This window comes from Chionomys nivalis, chromosome 7 (assembly GCF_950005125.1).
Source record: "Chionomys nivalis chromosome 7, mChiNiv1.1, whole genome shotgun sequence".
Taxonomy (NCBI): Eukaryota; Metazoa; Chordata; class Mammalia; order Rodentia; family Cricetidae; genus Chionomys; species Chionomys nivalis.
The window spans coordinates 31,974,409-31,988,552 of NC_080092.1; the positions used below are offsets into that span (position 1 = coordinate 31,974,409).

The 14,144-nt window shown below is 43.6% G+C and overlaps 1 protein-coding gene across 6 annotated transcripts in view; it reads left to right on the forward strand.

Moving 5' to 3' along the window:
• Mapk9 (mitogen-activated protein kinase 9) overlaps positions 1 to 6,276 on the forward strand; it is a 42,113-nt gene extending 35,837 nt beyond the window's left edge. For 5 of the 6 annotated variants that reach the window (XM_057773356.1, XM_057773355.1, XM_057773360.1 and 2 more), the window contains 4 exons: positions 199 to 323; positions 1,473 to 1,536; positions 2,294 to 2,362; positions 3,241 to 6,276. In XM_057773356.1, coding sequence (XP_057629339.1) covers positions 199 to 323; positions 1,473 to 1,536; positions 2,294 to 2,362; positions 3,241 to 3,383 — 401 coding nt within the window. In that variant the 3' untranslated portion in view covers positions 3,384 to 6,276. Of the gene's footprint in view, positions 1 to 198; positions 324 to 1,472; positions 1,537 to 2,293; positions 2,363 to 3,235 lie in introns of all 6 variants that reach the window. The other variant, XM_057773359.1, reaches the window with a different exon arrangement.
• The last annotated feature ends 7,868 nt before the right edge of the window (positions 6,277 to 14,144 follow it).

Below are 14,144 nucleotides of genomic sequence, written 5' to 3' on the forward strand. Positions count from 1 at the left end.
CTCACATGACAAGAGCCTGGTCTGTAATAGTGGCCATTGGACTGTTAAAGGTTGTGAGCTGTGTTGATCTTGAACCCCTTAAGCTTTTCCTAAAGTCAGTGTATCTCTGTACCCTCCACTCTCACATTTGGTTTTTTATTGTGTGGTTTCCTCTTTGCCACGGTAGCAATGTAAGTACGTCATTTGTTTGCACCCTAGCGAGTCAAGCCAGAGATCTGTTATCGAAGATGTTAGTGATTGATCCCGACAAGCGGATCTCTGTGGACGAAGCCTTGCGCCACCCTTATATAACTGTTTGGTATGACCCTGCTGAAGCAGAAGCGGTAAGTGTCTGTTTGGAAAAGATGTCTGTATAGAGGGCTCACTACTTCTCTACCCAGGGCCCACTGTCTGTTAGTCCAGCTGCATGAGGATAGCAGGTCAGGGCCCTGACTTTAGAAACAGAACAAGTACTATCTGAAGTCTAGGTCGGGACCCTGGCAGGCACTTGCTGCCGGGGCTGTTGCTGCAGAATTGAGCTCTCAGGAGTGCACATGAGTGTGCTGTGTGATCAGTTGGCCTTAATGTTTATAAAGCTGATAGGTAATAATAATTCACGAAGCATCTGCTTCATACCTGGCACTAAGCCATGGGCTTTGCTTACATATTATTCAGACCTTTGAATCAGGGAGGCTAAGTAAGGAGCCTTCCCAAGTGACTCGCTAGCTCACACCTCCGCCACTGCATCTAGGCATCTCACCCTCTCATGTGTTTCTTTGTGCGTGAATGATCTTTAGCTATGAGTAAAATAACAGTGGGGCATTTACTTCAGGCCAGCTGGGGAACACACTGTCCGGAGTATAGATTTAACTACCATTTTGACATTATATCAGAATAATTGGATTTAAGAATAGCCAGTTGTGAAATGTTCCATTCATAAACTTGTGGCTTGGGCATGGGTGTCCTGTCATAAAGAATTGTAAACTAAAGTGTGTCCTAAGAAAGTACCAGACCTCACTCAGCCTTGTTCCTGGAACCTCAGGCTTCCTGTGCGCTATGCAGAGCATCTTGAGGTTATATGATTATTGAGGTTTGTTATTTGTAGCTTGCTTTTGGTTAACTCTAGTTGTTTGATTTTTTTGTTTGGTTGGGGGTTTTTTTGGTTTTGTTTTTTGTTTTTTCGAGACAGGGTTTCTCTGTGTAGCTTTGGTGCCTGTCCTGGAACTAGCTCTTGTAGACCAGGCTGGCCTCGAACTTACAGAAATCCTTCTGCCTCTGTCTCCTGAGTGCTGAGATTAAAGGTGTGCAACACCACTACCATCTAATTGTTTGATTTTTTTTTAAACTGATAAAATATACTTAAGAAAAATTTTACATGTTAATTAAACTAAATCCATGTTATAAGTAGATTCAAAACATTCTAAGTAGTGTTATCTGCCCATCATACCCCATTAGTTTTGAGCTATTGATCTGACATCTCATTTAATTTTCAGCCACCACCTCAAATTTATGATGCCCAATTAGAAGAAAGAGAGCATGCAATTGAAGAGTGGAAAGGTAAAGAAGGACATTTTCATAGTCCTACAGAACCTGCTTTCACTATTTTTTGATACTAACATCTTGGGAAGGACCATGAGACTCAGAAGCCCTAATGTCCTCTCCTCCCACTTCTCAGCTAGGGAAGAAGGTGACTTCTAGCAGTGTCTGAAACATCTTAGTTTGCTTCAGGTGAAACCCAAGGACTTTTCATGTTACTTTCCATTATCACATTCTGGTGTGTGGCCTAAGTGACTTGATAATATGGGAGTTTGTGGAGTAAACCCAGTGTTCAGGCCACATATTCCCTACAAAGATGCCTGTCTAAGCATATATGGGGGAGCCCAACTGTGGGTCATGTCTTTGTCTACTAAGTCATACAGTTTTGTTTTAAAATTTAGTTTGAAGGAAATTGCCAAAAATGGTCAAGAAGGTATCACTAGTACACAGCCATATAGCCACAGTGAACTAAATTGGTTAACAAAGAAACAAAACTTGAAAGCTTTCATTCAGGAGGAGGTCACTAGAAACTAAGGCCATAGTCAGCACTAACTGTAGACTTTGCAGACTGGCATGCCGGCAGCCCACACATGGACAGACTCATGGCAGTGCTCACAGTGTATGGTTGCAGTGTGCTAATTTGAGCCTCTTGTAACTTATATGATAGCCAAAGGAAGTTGAGAAATCCTGGTGCCCCGGGGTAGCTCCAGGAATGTGGAGGCAAAGTTCAGGTGCAGGGGAAATGAGAAAGCATCTTAACCTCTGTTTCTCTTTGAAGAACTAATTTACAAAGAAGTGATGGACTGGGAAGAAAGAAGCAAGAATGGTGTAAAGGACCAGCCTTCAGGTTGGTGATTGCTTTAATTTTGTTGTCTAATATTTTGCCTGACGTAGTCACCTTCTTGCGTGTCCTGATGCAGTCATTTTTTTTGAAGTGGGAGGCCCTAACTAACTGCAATTGAGACATTCCTCTTGTGGCTTGCAGCAGCTGCTGCCAGCTTTTTAGAGAAGAAGAGGTTAGATTTGAAGACTTAAAATGTGTGGCCCTCTTTGCACTGTTTCCATCCAGTTTAGAAAAAGATGGACATCTGTGCATACCTAAGATGCTGCATGTTTTATTTTTGCTCAAACCACACTGATACATGGGTAGTAGGAAATAGGACAGCTTTATTTACCTTTGAAATTAAAATAACGTTTTTAGACTCATTAAACAAAAATAAAATTCATAGCAGGCACTAGCCTTTTTTCCTTTTTAGGCGTATATATCAGGAAGCATTTTTTATCACAAAAGATTATTTGAATCCTGATGCTTTTTTCTGTAGACAAGGTGTGTTTGTTATAGATGAAATGTCCCATGACAGTTGACTCCCACTCAGGCCTAAGGCTCCTGTGGTGATTGTGGGATAAATTCATCCGTTTCCTTTTAAGGTCTGTTTGAAGTCAATGGGTATATCTTAAGTAATCATGATCATACATAGCCACATACACACTGTCTACAGGGAAGAGAAAGAGAGGATTGTAGGAAAAGCCAAGACTGGAAACTGAACCAATGGATTCAAGGGAAATCCCAGAAGCTCAAAAGTATAGTTGACTGACTTCTTGGTTCTGTTGATCATTAGGATCAGGAAATTGCAAAATATAGAGTAAGAAGTAGCCTGGCGCCCTGTACCTGGCGTGCAGGACGCTGTGCCTCAGGTTTTATTCCGTTTGGTTCTCTTAGCACAGATGCAGCAGTAAGCAGCAAGGCCACCCCTTCTCAGTCGTCATCCATCAATGACATCTCCTCCATGTCCACTGAGCACACGCTGGCCTCAGACACGGACAGCAGTCTCGATGCCTCAACAGGACCCCTTGAAGGCTGTCGATGATACGTTGGAGACAGTGCGCTTGTCTGTGAAGGAACTCTTGCTTCCATGACCCCGAAGCACATGGGAGTTGATGGAACCAAATTGAAAAACTCCATGTTCTGCATGTAAGAAACACGATGCCTTGCCCCTGCTCAGTTCCAATAGGATTGCCTGCTTAGACTATAAAGTGAGGCAGACTGTGTCTGAAGAAAAAGTACAAACCACACTGTTAGAAATTTTGTTCAAGATCATTTCAGGTGAGCAATTAGAATAGATGAGTTTCTTTTCCAAGTTGTGTGGTGTCCGTGGTGACAGCTCATGTGTAACCGTGGAGACTCGTATGCATGTGACCACAAATGCTTGCTTGAACTTACCCATGTAGCACTTTGGGAATCAGTATTTAAATGCCAAATAATCTTCCAGGTAGTTCTGCTTCTAGAATAATCTCTTAATCCTCTTTAGTAATTTGGTGTCTGTCCACAAAAAATAGATTTATGTATATTAATTGGCCACCATCATATTATCATATTTTACCCAATTTTATGGTATGATTTATTCTATATTTTGTATTTCAGAAGAAATATAATTAAATTTATTTAATAAATAAAAATACAGCTTTTCTTAAATTTGTGATGTTTTGGGCTGAGAATTACCACTGCTGAAACTAAGTTCATTATATAGACACTCGGTGTCCTTTAAACTGCCCAGTGTGGGATAACTTTACAAACAGTTTTCTGCATGACAAAATTTCCAGTTGTATTCCGTGCTGCTTAAGACATACATCACCTTGAATCCCGCCCACACATCTCCTTTTCTTTGTCCTCTGGTCATGGATTTAGAATCCTCCTTACACAAAGCACCCATCTCAATAGGTGCTGGTGGCAGAGGTTCCTGAACCCACGGCCTAGTGTTGGCCTAGAATGGACAGTGGCCTATCCAGAACAGCCACTGGACAGTGCTTCCCTCCCCAGAGCCCCCCATTCTCTGCTCCCTCCTCTTTCTTCAAGGATGTAAGGTGATTGGGTCTCACAGCCTTTCCTTCTGGCCTTTGTCAGTGACAGAAGCCACACCCAACAAGAGTTGTGGTCTCTTGGGAGGCCAGGCTCACTCACTATGCCTGTTTGCTGCTGCCATTTTCCATTTTGTGGAGGCATTTCCTTTTCTTAAGGGGAATCCATGAATGTTCTGGAAACATTCTTCAGAAGAGTAAGAAGAAATACCCTAGAGAGTAGTGATTTCACTCTTGAATATTTTCTGATTTAAAACTGCTCACCTGAAATCGATACTTTCAGATCCTGGTCTGTAATTACTCGGGATTTAGTAAGATTCTGAGTGTTCTGTGCTGCAGAAATGGAGTTGGGATGGTCATGCCTTGGCTGCCTGTGCTCAGAGTGTTTTCTCCCTTGAGCTTATTTTGTTAACAATTCATATCTTGTGTTCAGTTACTTTGGGAGCTATGGAGTGTGTTCTAGTAGGAAATTTGATGAGAACTGTTATGAAAAGTGCCATCTGATACATGATTCTGACTGCACCAGTTATATCCTAATGGTTGGTCTGATTACTGGAACCTTTTAATGAACAAAATTAATCTTGAAATAAGGACTAGCTTTCTATCATGTATGGACATTTTTAGGTACAAAGTGGAAGTGCTAGGGTGGGTGGAGGCAGAGACCCTGGAAGCCTGAAGTCACAGGTATGAATGTTACCACTATACATATGCAAACATGTTACAGTGGTCTTTTCTCTGATGCACATTCTGTTAAAAGACTTCATTAAAACTGTCGTTAAGAGGGGAAATAGAAAACGAGCTTTTAAGCTGCATTATCTGCCCTACACTGTAAAGGGAGCACACTGTGGTAGAGGCTCATCCAAAGTCCCACTGACAGGAGACACCTGTAATTGGAGCAGGGTGCCCCCAAAGAGTGGCTTTCTGCTCCCCCCTTACTCTGCATATCCAATGAGCCTGTTGTGGATGGAGTCTGTGCTGGTGTGGACAGGGTCTCCTGCAAAGACCCTCTTCCATCAGGCATGTGCACCTATGACTGGCCACAGAGCTCCAAAGAAATACCTCACCCCAGTTTCAGGGTCCTCCCTCCTGAGCCAGGGTCCTGGGACAGTGCGAAAGGTTTCGAACTGACCTCTGTAGGCAAATGCCGAAGTTGGATGGAGAACTGAAAAATGTGCTCAACTTTTTCATCTTTTCTATTTTATTTTTGTAATTTATATTGTACACACCCTGGAAGTCACTATTTTGGACATGTATTTTTATAAACCAGGTAATTGATGATTATCTGGAATTTGCACTAGGTTAGTTTTTGTTGTTGTTGTTGTTGTTGTTGGCTTAGTTTTCAGCCAAAAGTAGAAGGACTGCCCTTTCCAGATCTGGTTTCCATGTGAAGCCCCGGTCTGGAGGACAGACATGTCCAGCCAGGGTAGGAGAGTGGCCTCGGAACACAGGCTGCATAGTGCCTCGAAGCTTTAGGCCTGCAGTCAGAACCAGGCTGTGCTCTCATCTTGAGAACACAAAGCCCAGAGCCCTGGTGTTAGAAGGAGAAAGCCCTCCATAGGCCCTTGTTGACAGTCAGGGCCTGCATCCAGAACAGAAACAGCCTGGGCTGCGTGATGTGTGAGTCATACTATGGTGTATGAGTTCGTCTGGTTAGTTTCTGCCGTGACTCCTCCGGTGTCTCATGCTGGTAGTAAATACAGGTGTGACCTTTCAAATTGCATATCTCAAAAGTAACATTGCCTAATGTTTTATAATAAAATATATTACGTGTGTTTTGATTGGTGGAAAATAATACAAACTACATTTTAAAAGAGAAATGTACAGCATGTCCAATTCCTGTGTGTTTTAAAGTGACAATTGACTGACTGTATCTTTCCACATCACCATTTTGATTACAAACTTAACACAAATAGATGTTGAAGTGTCGTGATTTCAGACATCCACAAATGGTTTTAAATCTCAAGTAAGAATACTGCTCTGTTAGGTCTGTTACTGAAAATCTTCTGCAAGTCCCTGCATCTGTTTCCAAAACAATGGCAGTAAGTTTTGACTTTAAAAAATGTATAATATGCTCAGAATATTGGTGAACGTGTATTCTCACAAGCTGTAACCAAGAGAGCATGCCAGGCTGTCTCTATTATGTGTCTTAAAGCCTTAATGGTGCCTGTGTGCTTGTAATTTTGTGCACGGGATGAGCCGTTCTCATCTGACCTCTGTTTCCAAACACTGAGAACGCTTGAAACGTCAAACCACAGGAGTAGCAGGCCTCCCTCCTGAGGCTTGCTTTCTTTCTCTGTCAGAACTAGAACCTGTCCAGAGAGTTGGCACCAGTTATGGTGTTAAGGTCTAGGTTGGGAAACTCTTCTCTTGACCTACCATCTCTCAATGGAGACAGCTCCAGAACAGTTTTTATTAACTGAGATGGTCTGTCTTGGTGGGGTTTTGTTTTTTTGTAGTAGGTGTACTTGTATTTAAAAGTAGTGAGTGATCAGCTACTTAACACTATTCTGAAGACTGTGTCTGCTCCTGTGAATTTAAGCATAAGGTTACCTTTGACAATAAGGTAGAGGTTAGATACATATTTTTTGTTGTTATTTTGAATCAGTAGTCAGCAGCAACATCAGTAATGGGATGGCAGGGTGGAGAATTACATCCCTTGTAGCTAAATGTCACCATGATGTAAAAGAGATACTCTTAGAACCACTGGGTACTGGTCCCATGCTGTGCCTCAAAGCTAGGAACAGCATACTCTTCTGTGGTTTAAAAGCCCAGGGGTCATTGTGACAGCATTTCCTGCTTCAGTTCTCTGTCTTGGTGTCTTGGAGTTGGAAGGGAAATTCAAGATCATTTCACCTATATCCCCACCATAGAGCAGTGAAAAAGGAAGTAGGGAGAGATAGCACACTTTCCCAGGGATAGAGAAGACCCCTGAGAATCCAACAGAAGCATCACAGGAGTCTGCAGGACGACTGTGAGCCAGCACCAACTGAGCATGTCTTCAAAAGTTTGTCACTGTGAGTAATTTGTCCTTTTAGCCAGAGCCCAATCAGCATCTGTGATGATGCTGGGCTTCTAGCTGTTGTGTTCTTAAGTTTATTTTCTCATCCCCAGTGAAGGTAATGTTTGGTGCCAGTTTGATGTGGCCTGAACATTAGTCCCTTTTCTCACTGCTATGACAAAATACCTTATAAACATTGGGGAACTTACTTTGGCTCAGAGTTTGAGGGTATGGTCCATCATCATGGGGAAGGCTTGGTGGCTTGATTTAATTTCTTTATTTCTTCTTTCTACTTAGTCTGGGGAACACATACACACACAGCCAATGGAATGGCTCCGTCCAGTTTCAGGATGGCCATTTCTTCAGTCACAAGTCTCTGGAAATGCCCTCAGTGACATGCCCAGAGATGTGTCTCCTAGATAGGCTCAAATTCCATCAAGTTGACTCCCAAGCCTGACCATTATGGATACTGTTTGTCCCAGAGGTTCACGTGATGACGAGTTGGTTCCCAGAATAACCAGAATTGAGAGGTGGTGGTGCCTTCAACAGGTGGAGCCTAGTGGGAGGTGATTGGATCTCGAGAGGCTTTCACGATGGGACTAATGTCTTTCTTTAGAAACGGGGTGTGTTCTCTTAAGTCTGGGTTGGGTCTCATGAGAGGGAGTTAAGTATTGGACTGGGTGAGTTGCCCCAAGGGTGGGTTGCTACCAAGCAGGTCACGGTCTACTTTGTGCTTCTGGTGAGCATGCGCCTGCATCCCTTTCTGCACTTCTGCTGTATTCTCTTCCAGCAAGAGGCCCCCACCTGAGGCTAAGCAGTGCTCCTTCACTTCCAGAACTGGGAACAAATGCATTTCTCTAGAAACTGCCTGACCTTGGGTATTCTGTTATAGCAACAGAAAACAGGTTAAAACAGGTTGTCCTGTAAGATGTTCACCCTCTAGTCACGTGTAGCAGCTTCTGAAGGGTTACACTGACCTCTCTTTCCCTTCAATTTTCTGGAATCCGGGAGGTAGACTTCAAGCTCAGACAGGTTCACATGATCTTTCATAATCATACATTTAAGTGATAATGTGTTAAATCACACCCAAAGATGTTGCATATCTCTGTGGCCTACTGTCACAGACACTTAAAGCTGACCACTTGACTAGAGGGATGACAGTCTAATTCAGTTACGTTTCCTCCTGTGATGAGAAGCCTGTCTGCGTGGGCTTACCTTGGGGACACCCCATCTGTCACACTTTTCATACTGTCAACCTTAGCTGATCATCGCACGTGAGCGGGAATCTCATGGGGCCTTAAGGAAGAGTGACTTCCTCAGTTCATCTATCCAGGTGATGTCATTTGCTGACACACGCTGTCAGGAAGCATGTCTGCATCAGCGAGGGCTGCGTCCTGAAGATGCCTTTGCGCTTTGCTCTGTGTAGTCCTTGGTGCTCAAATGGGCACAGCGTGAAGACCACTTGCATGGCCTCACCGGAGACTGCTTTTCTGGCTTTTCCCTCTGAACATCTCACTATTCCTCTGAGACTTAAACTGCCACAGCCCTGCCCCCCCAAAGCTGGTTCCTGTGCCATGTTGATTGATCCCATTATCTTCAAATATTAATTTTGAAGTAACTTCAGACTGATAGAAAAGCAGAAAGAATAGAACAAAGAATTCCTATATATCCTTTTCAGACCCCCAGATGTTAACATTTTTCCACGTGTGTGTTATCCTCTATCTGCACAATTACATACACACATATTAAACATATGCACAATTACACACATATGCACATGTAAATACACATGTATTTATACTAACATAGTCACTGATGCCCCATTGATTTGTGGGGGGGTGGGTAAGCAACCAGATTTTTTTGTTTGATTTTTTTTTTTTTTAAGAGAGGATTTCGCTGTGTTATAGTTCTGGCTATTCCAGAACTCACTCTGTAGACCAGGCTGGTCTGGAACTCACAGAAATCCACCTGCCTCTGCCTACTGAGTGCTGGGATTAAAGGTGTGTGCCACCACTGCTTGGCTAGCAACCAGAGTTTTAATATCTGTTAACTAATGTATACAAAAGGTATAATTTTATGTATAATGTATACAAAGGATTTTTGTAGGCAGAGCTACAAGTTTGTATCTGCTGATATGCCTACAGTATTCATGTAGCTGAACATGTCCACATTAATAGTAGAGACATCTCTGAAGAAACAGATACTTTATGAAGAATCTAAGGGATCATTCGGGAAACTTTGAATACATGTTTTGACCACGGACTTCAGGGTAAAGTTACAGAAGGATACATGCTTCAATGATAGCAGTGGAGATGAAGCAGAGAGCCCAGAGGGGTGTGAGAGCCTGCTAAAGACCTGCTTAGCATTGAGGGTCACAGAACTGGAGACCTGATATTTTAAAGGGCTAGAGAGATGGCTCAACAGTTAAGAACACTTGCTCTTCCAGAGGGCCTGAGTTTGGTTCCCAGCACCCATATGGCAGCTCACAGCTGTCTGAAACTCCAGTCCCAGGGGATGGACAGCCTCTTCTGATCCCTGCAGGCACCAGGCACACACATGATGCACAGACATACATGCAGGTAAAACATTCATACATATAAAAAAAATAAAAGAAACCGAAAAGTTAATGGAAAATTAAAACTTGTTACATGAGCCAGAAGGTAATTCAGTCAGGAAAAGAAAAATTAAAAATAAATACAAAAAAAAAAAAAGGATTGTGACTATAACTAAATGCTCCTATCACCAGGAATTACAAATGGCTCAGGCAAACTGATCAGCCATGTAAGGATCCTGAGGAAATACAAATGTAGCAAACTATGAGATACAAAAGCATCCACCCTTATATATTCCATGTAATGGCAACTGGGTATATAATGACTGACGTTATCATAGGAGAAACCAAGTTCTGTTTAAAATCTGAATACATTCCTCTTACAATAGAAAGGTCAGACAGGTCAAAGCTGAATACAGATCTTTTTTTTTCTTTTTTTTTTATTAATTAATTTATTTAATTATTAAAGATTTCTGCCTCTTCCCCGCCACCACCTCCCATTCCCTCCCCCTCCCCCAATCAAGTCTTCCTTCCTCCTCAGCCCAAAGAGCAAGCAGGTTTCTCTGCCCTGTGGGAGGTCCAAGGACCACCCACCTCCATCCAGGTCTATTAAGGTGAGCATCCAAACTACCTGGGCTCCCACAAAGCCATTACGTGCAATAGGATCAAGAACCCATTGCCATTGTTCTTCAGTTCTCAGTAGTCCTCATTGTCCATTATGTTCAGCGAGACCGGTTTTGTCCCATACTTTTTCAGTCCCCGGCCAGCTGGCCTTGGTGAGTTCCCGATGGAACATCCCCATTGCCTCAGTGTGTGGGTGCACCCCTCGCAGTCCTGACATTGAGACTATAATTCGTGATTCTAGAGAAGCTAAATAAGAAGGTGAACCCAAAGAAAAACATATAAGCATCCCCCTGAATATTAACCTTCATCAGGCGATGAAAGAAGACAGAGACAGAGACCAACATTGGAGCACTGGACTGAAGTCTCACGATCCAAAGGAGGAACAGAAGGAGAGTGAGCACGAGCAAGGAACTGAATACAGATCTTGAAGTTTGGTGTGTCAGTATTTAACTGGGCTCATAGGGCATAGTTATACCCCCAGGCAAATGCTTTCTGATCATGCAATGGAAATTAAAGGGAAATCAACTTTCAGTCCACAGAGGACCATCAGGAAATTCCAAAGTTGGCATCATAAGATTTTTTGGTATAACAATGTTAACAGAATTGAAAAATAATTCTTTAAAGTTTCACACTTTAGATAAAAGAGGGGATTATGAGGAAAAATACAAAATTCCTGAAAAATATATGAATGCCAGATTTCATAGAAACAGCATGAGCTGGCAAGCATTTGCCACAGATCTCAGTGAATATGTTCAGTGCTCAAGAAACTGGCTCTGATGAACAGAGCAAACTCAAACAGAAAGGAATAATAAAGATAGGCGCTAGGATCAAGAAACTAGAAGAGAGGGCAAGGTGGGCTGTGTGGGAAATGGCTCAGTCAGGAAAGTGCTTGCCTTGTACACCATGAAGACCCAAGTTCAGTCCTCTGAACCCACTACAAAAGGCCTGGTGTGGTACAAGCTGCTTGTTACCCTGGTGCTGGGCAGGTGGAGGCACATAGTTCCCTGAGCCTCGTTTCCAGTCAGCTTGGCCTGACAGTGAGTTCCTGTCTCCAAAAATAAAAAGGTGGAATGACATTTGAGGTTGTTCTCTGGCCTCCACATGCATGAACACATACCTGTATTAATGTGCACCCACCCCCATATAAACACTCACACACACAAACATTAGAAAGTAAACAAAAAATATCAAAGCCACAAGAATAAGATAGAGAAATCTAGAGTGCAAGAATGCAAAGTGGCATCTGGAAGCAGCTGGGAGAAAGAATGTTTAGAATCTTCCGGCAGTTGTGATCATCTGTACAAAGACATTTTCTTATAAATACAGTTATGAAATTGGCCCAAGAAACAACAGCAGGGCAGATATACCAGGTGTTTTAACTATCTCAGTACTTCCATGAGAATGATAGTGTTATCTTCATCTGCAGATTCCGACCTGGAGAGCAAGCAAACATTCAAAAGCAAGGACATGCAGAACTTGATGGCAGACACCTGCCTCCTGCTCTTAGACTGTGTTTAGATGGTTTCCAGGAAACTCAAATGGACTGGTGACCATCAAAGAAAATGAAATATAGCCAAGGGCCACCTGCTCCGAAACCCCAGTATTCTCCAAGTTAAACTATTCTGGCAGTGAGTTTGTTGTTGGTGGTGGTTTTTTTATTTACTAACATTAAGAAACAGATAAACTGGATGATGGTGGCGCACACCTTTAAATCCCAGCACTCAGGAGGCAGAGGCAGGTGAATCTCTGTGAGTTCGAGGCCAACCTGGTCTACAGAGTGAGTTCCAGGTCAACCAAAGCTACACAGAGAAACCCTGTCTCAAAGAGAGAGAGAGAGAGAGAGAGAGAGAGAGAGAGAGAGAGAGAGAGAGAGAGAGAGAGAGAGAGAGAGAGAAACCCTATATTATTTTACAGAAGATTCTTGAAGCTTCCCTAACCCAGTTTGTCTGGATTCCAAAGTTGGATGAAATTGAGAAAATCCCATGACCTTCCCTAGGCTGTTAACTGACTCAGGACTGTATGCCTGCTTCCAGAGTATAAGGATGACTTAGCTGTCCGGATACATGAACTTTTTTTTTCTTAAGTGTCAGAAAAAATGCACAGAAAAGAGCTCCCTCTTGGGGACGACAGAGCTTGTTGGGGATGAGCAGAAGGGGTAGCAACTGTCACTTCACACATGTGGGGCCAGGGGAAGGGAGGGGCTCTCTCCACCTCCTCTTTAACATGACGCTGAAGTCTCAAAAGCCTTCCCGGAGGAGGGCAAAACTTGAAGAGATGAGGCTCCGTTATAGCCTCTTCATATCCGCCCACTGTGCACACATGCATTCATCTCCATCACATGTCCTCTGAGCATCTGCTCTATTCGGGATCTTTGGCTAGATGCAGGAGCACACACAGGACCCACCACTGCTGCTCTGACGACCAGATAATCTCGCATTAGTGGATATGGTCAATGACTGCATCAGTCCTTGGCCCCAGCTGGAGATGAATGCCCAGTGGGCTAGGGTGGGGAAACTATGACAAGAGGACCACACCTGACCTTGAAGACTGCTTTTGTTTTGTTTTTTTTTTTTTCCGAGACAGTGTTATGTAGTCCAGGCTGGCCTGGAACTCATGAACCTCCTGCCTCAGCCCTCAAGTGCTAGGATTACAGTGTACACCACCATGCTCGCTACAAAGATCCCTATCTAAGTCAAAGAAAGACTTGGGTGGAGGAGCCAGCCTCCCCCCTTCCCCTTTGCAGTCCTAGGCCCTCAAGGTCACTGTTCTCTCTTCCTGTGCTGAGTTACTTGCACGGTACGGTAGGTGCTGTTTCTGATTCTCTTCACGTCATGAAACGGTTATAAGTCCTTCTCCATTGCTACCACATCCGACAGCATAATTGACTTATCCTTTTTGCTGATAGGCATTTGGATCGTTTCCAGATTAAGGCTGTGGCAAATGGTGCTGTGCTAAGCATTTCTGCGTGTGTCTTGGGGCACGCTTCTCCGATGGGAGCAGGACCGCAGAGTGGGGGGGGGGTTCGGCTCCACTGCTGTATTAGTTTTCTGTTGCTGCCATAACAAATGGCCACAAACGCGATACCGTGTTCAGAGCAACCATTTGTCAGCTCATGGTTCTGGGTCCAAAACCTTCAAGGTGGCTCAGGTAATGCATTTGCCATAGGACACGTGACGCTAAGACAAAGGTGCAGTGGGGAGGGCTTCTGGAAAGCGCCTGCTTCCTTCAGAAGCATTGGCCATGTTCAGGTCTGTGGATTTGTGTGATGGAAGTCTCCAGCTCCTTGACATTAGCTAAGAGAAGCCACCTTAGTCTTCTCGCTCTGGTCTTTAAAAGTCTTCTTTGGGCAATCCTGTGTCCATAGGCTCCAACTTGACTGCTTCACCTCTGCAAAAGTTCCAGAGGCTCTGGGGGTTTCTCTGTGTGGTGGGCAATGGCTTCCAGTCAAGACCTAAGATAAGAATTCTCAGGCTCTGCCAGACTTGAAAGTAGGAAGGGTCCCCACCAGTGAAGTGATAGCGGTTTTTCAGGGCCAGGTCACTGCCTTCTGTGGTTTGACTGGGTGGCCTGTTGCATTTTCATGTCCCTTCCTCAGAGTTT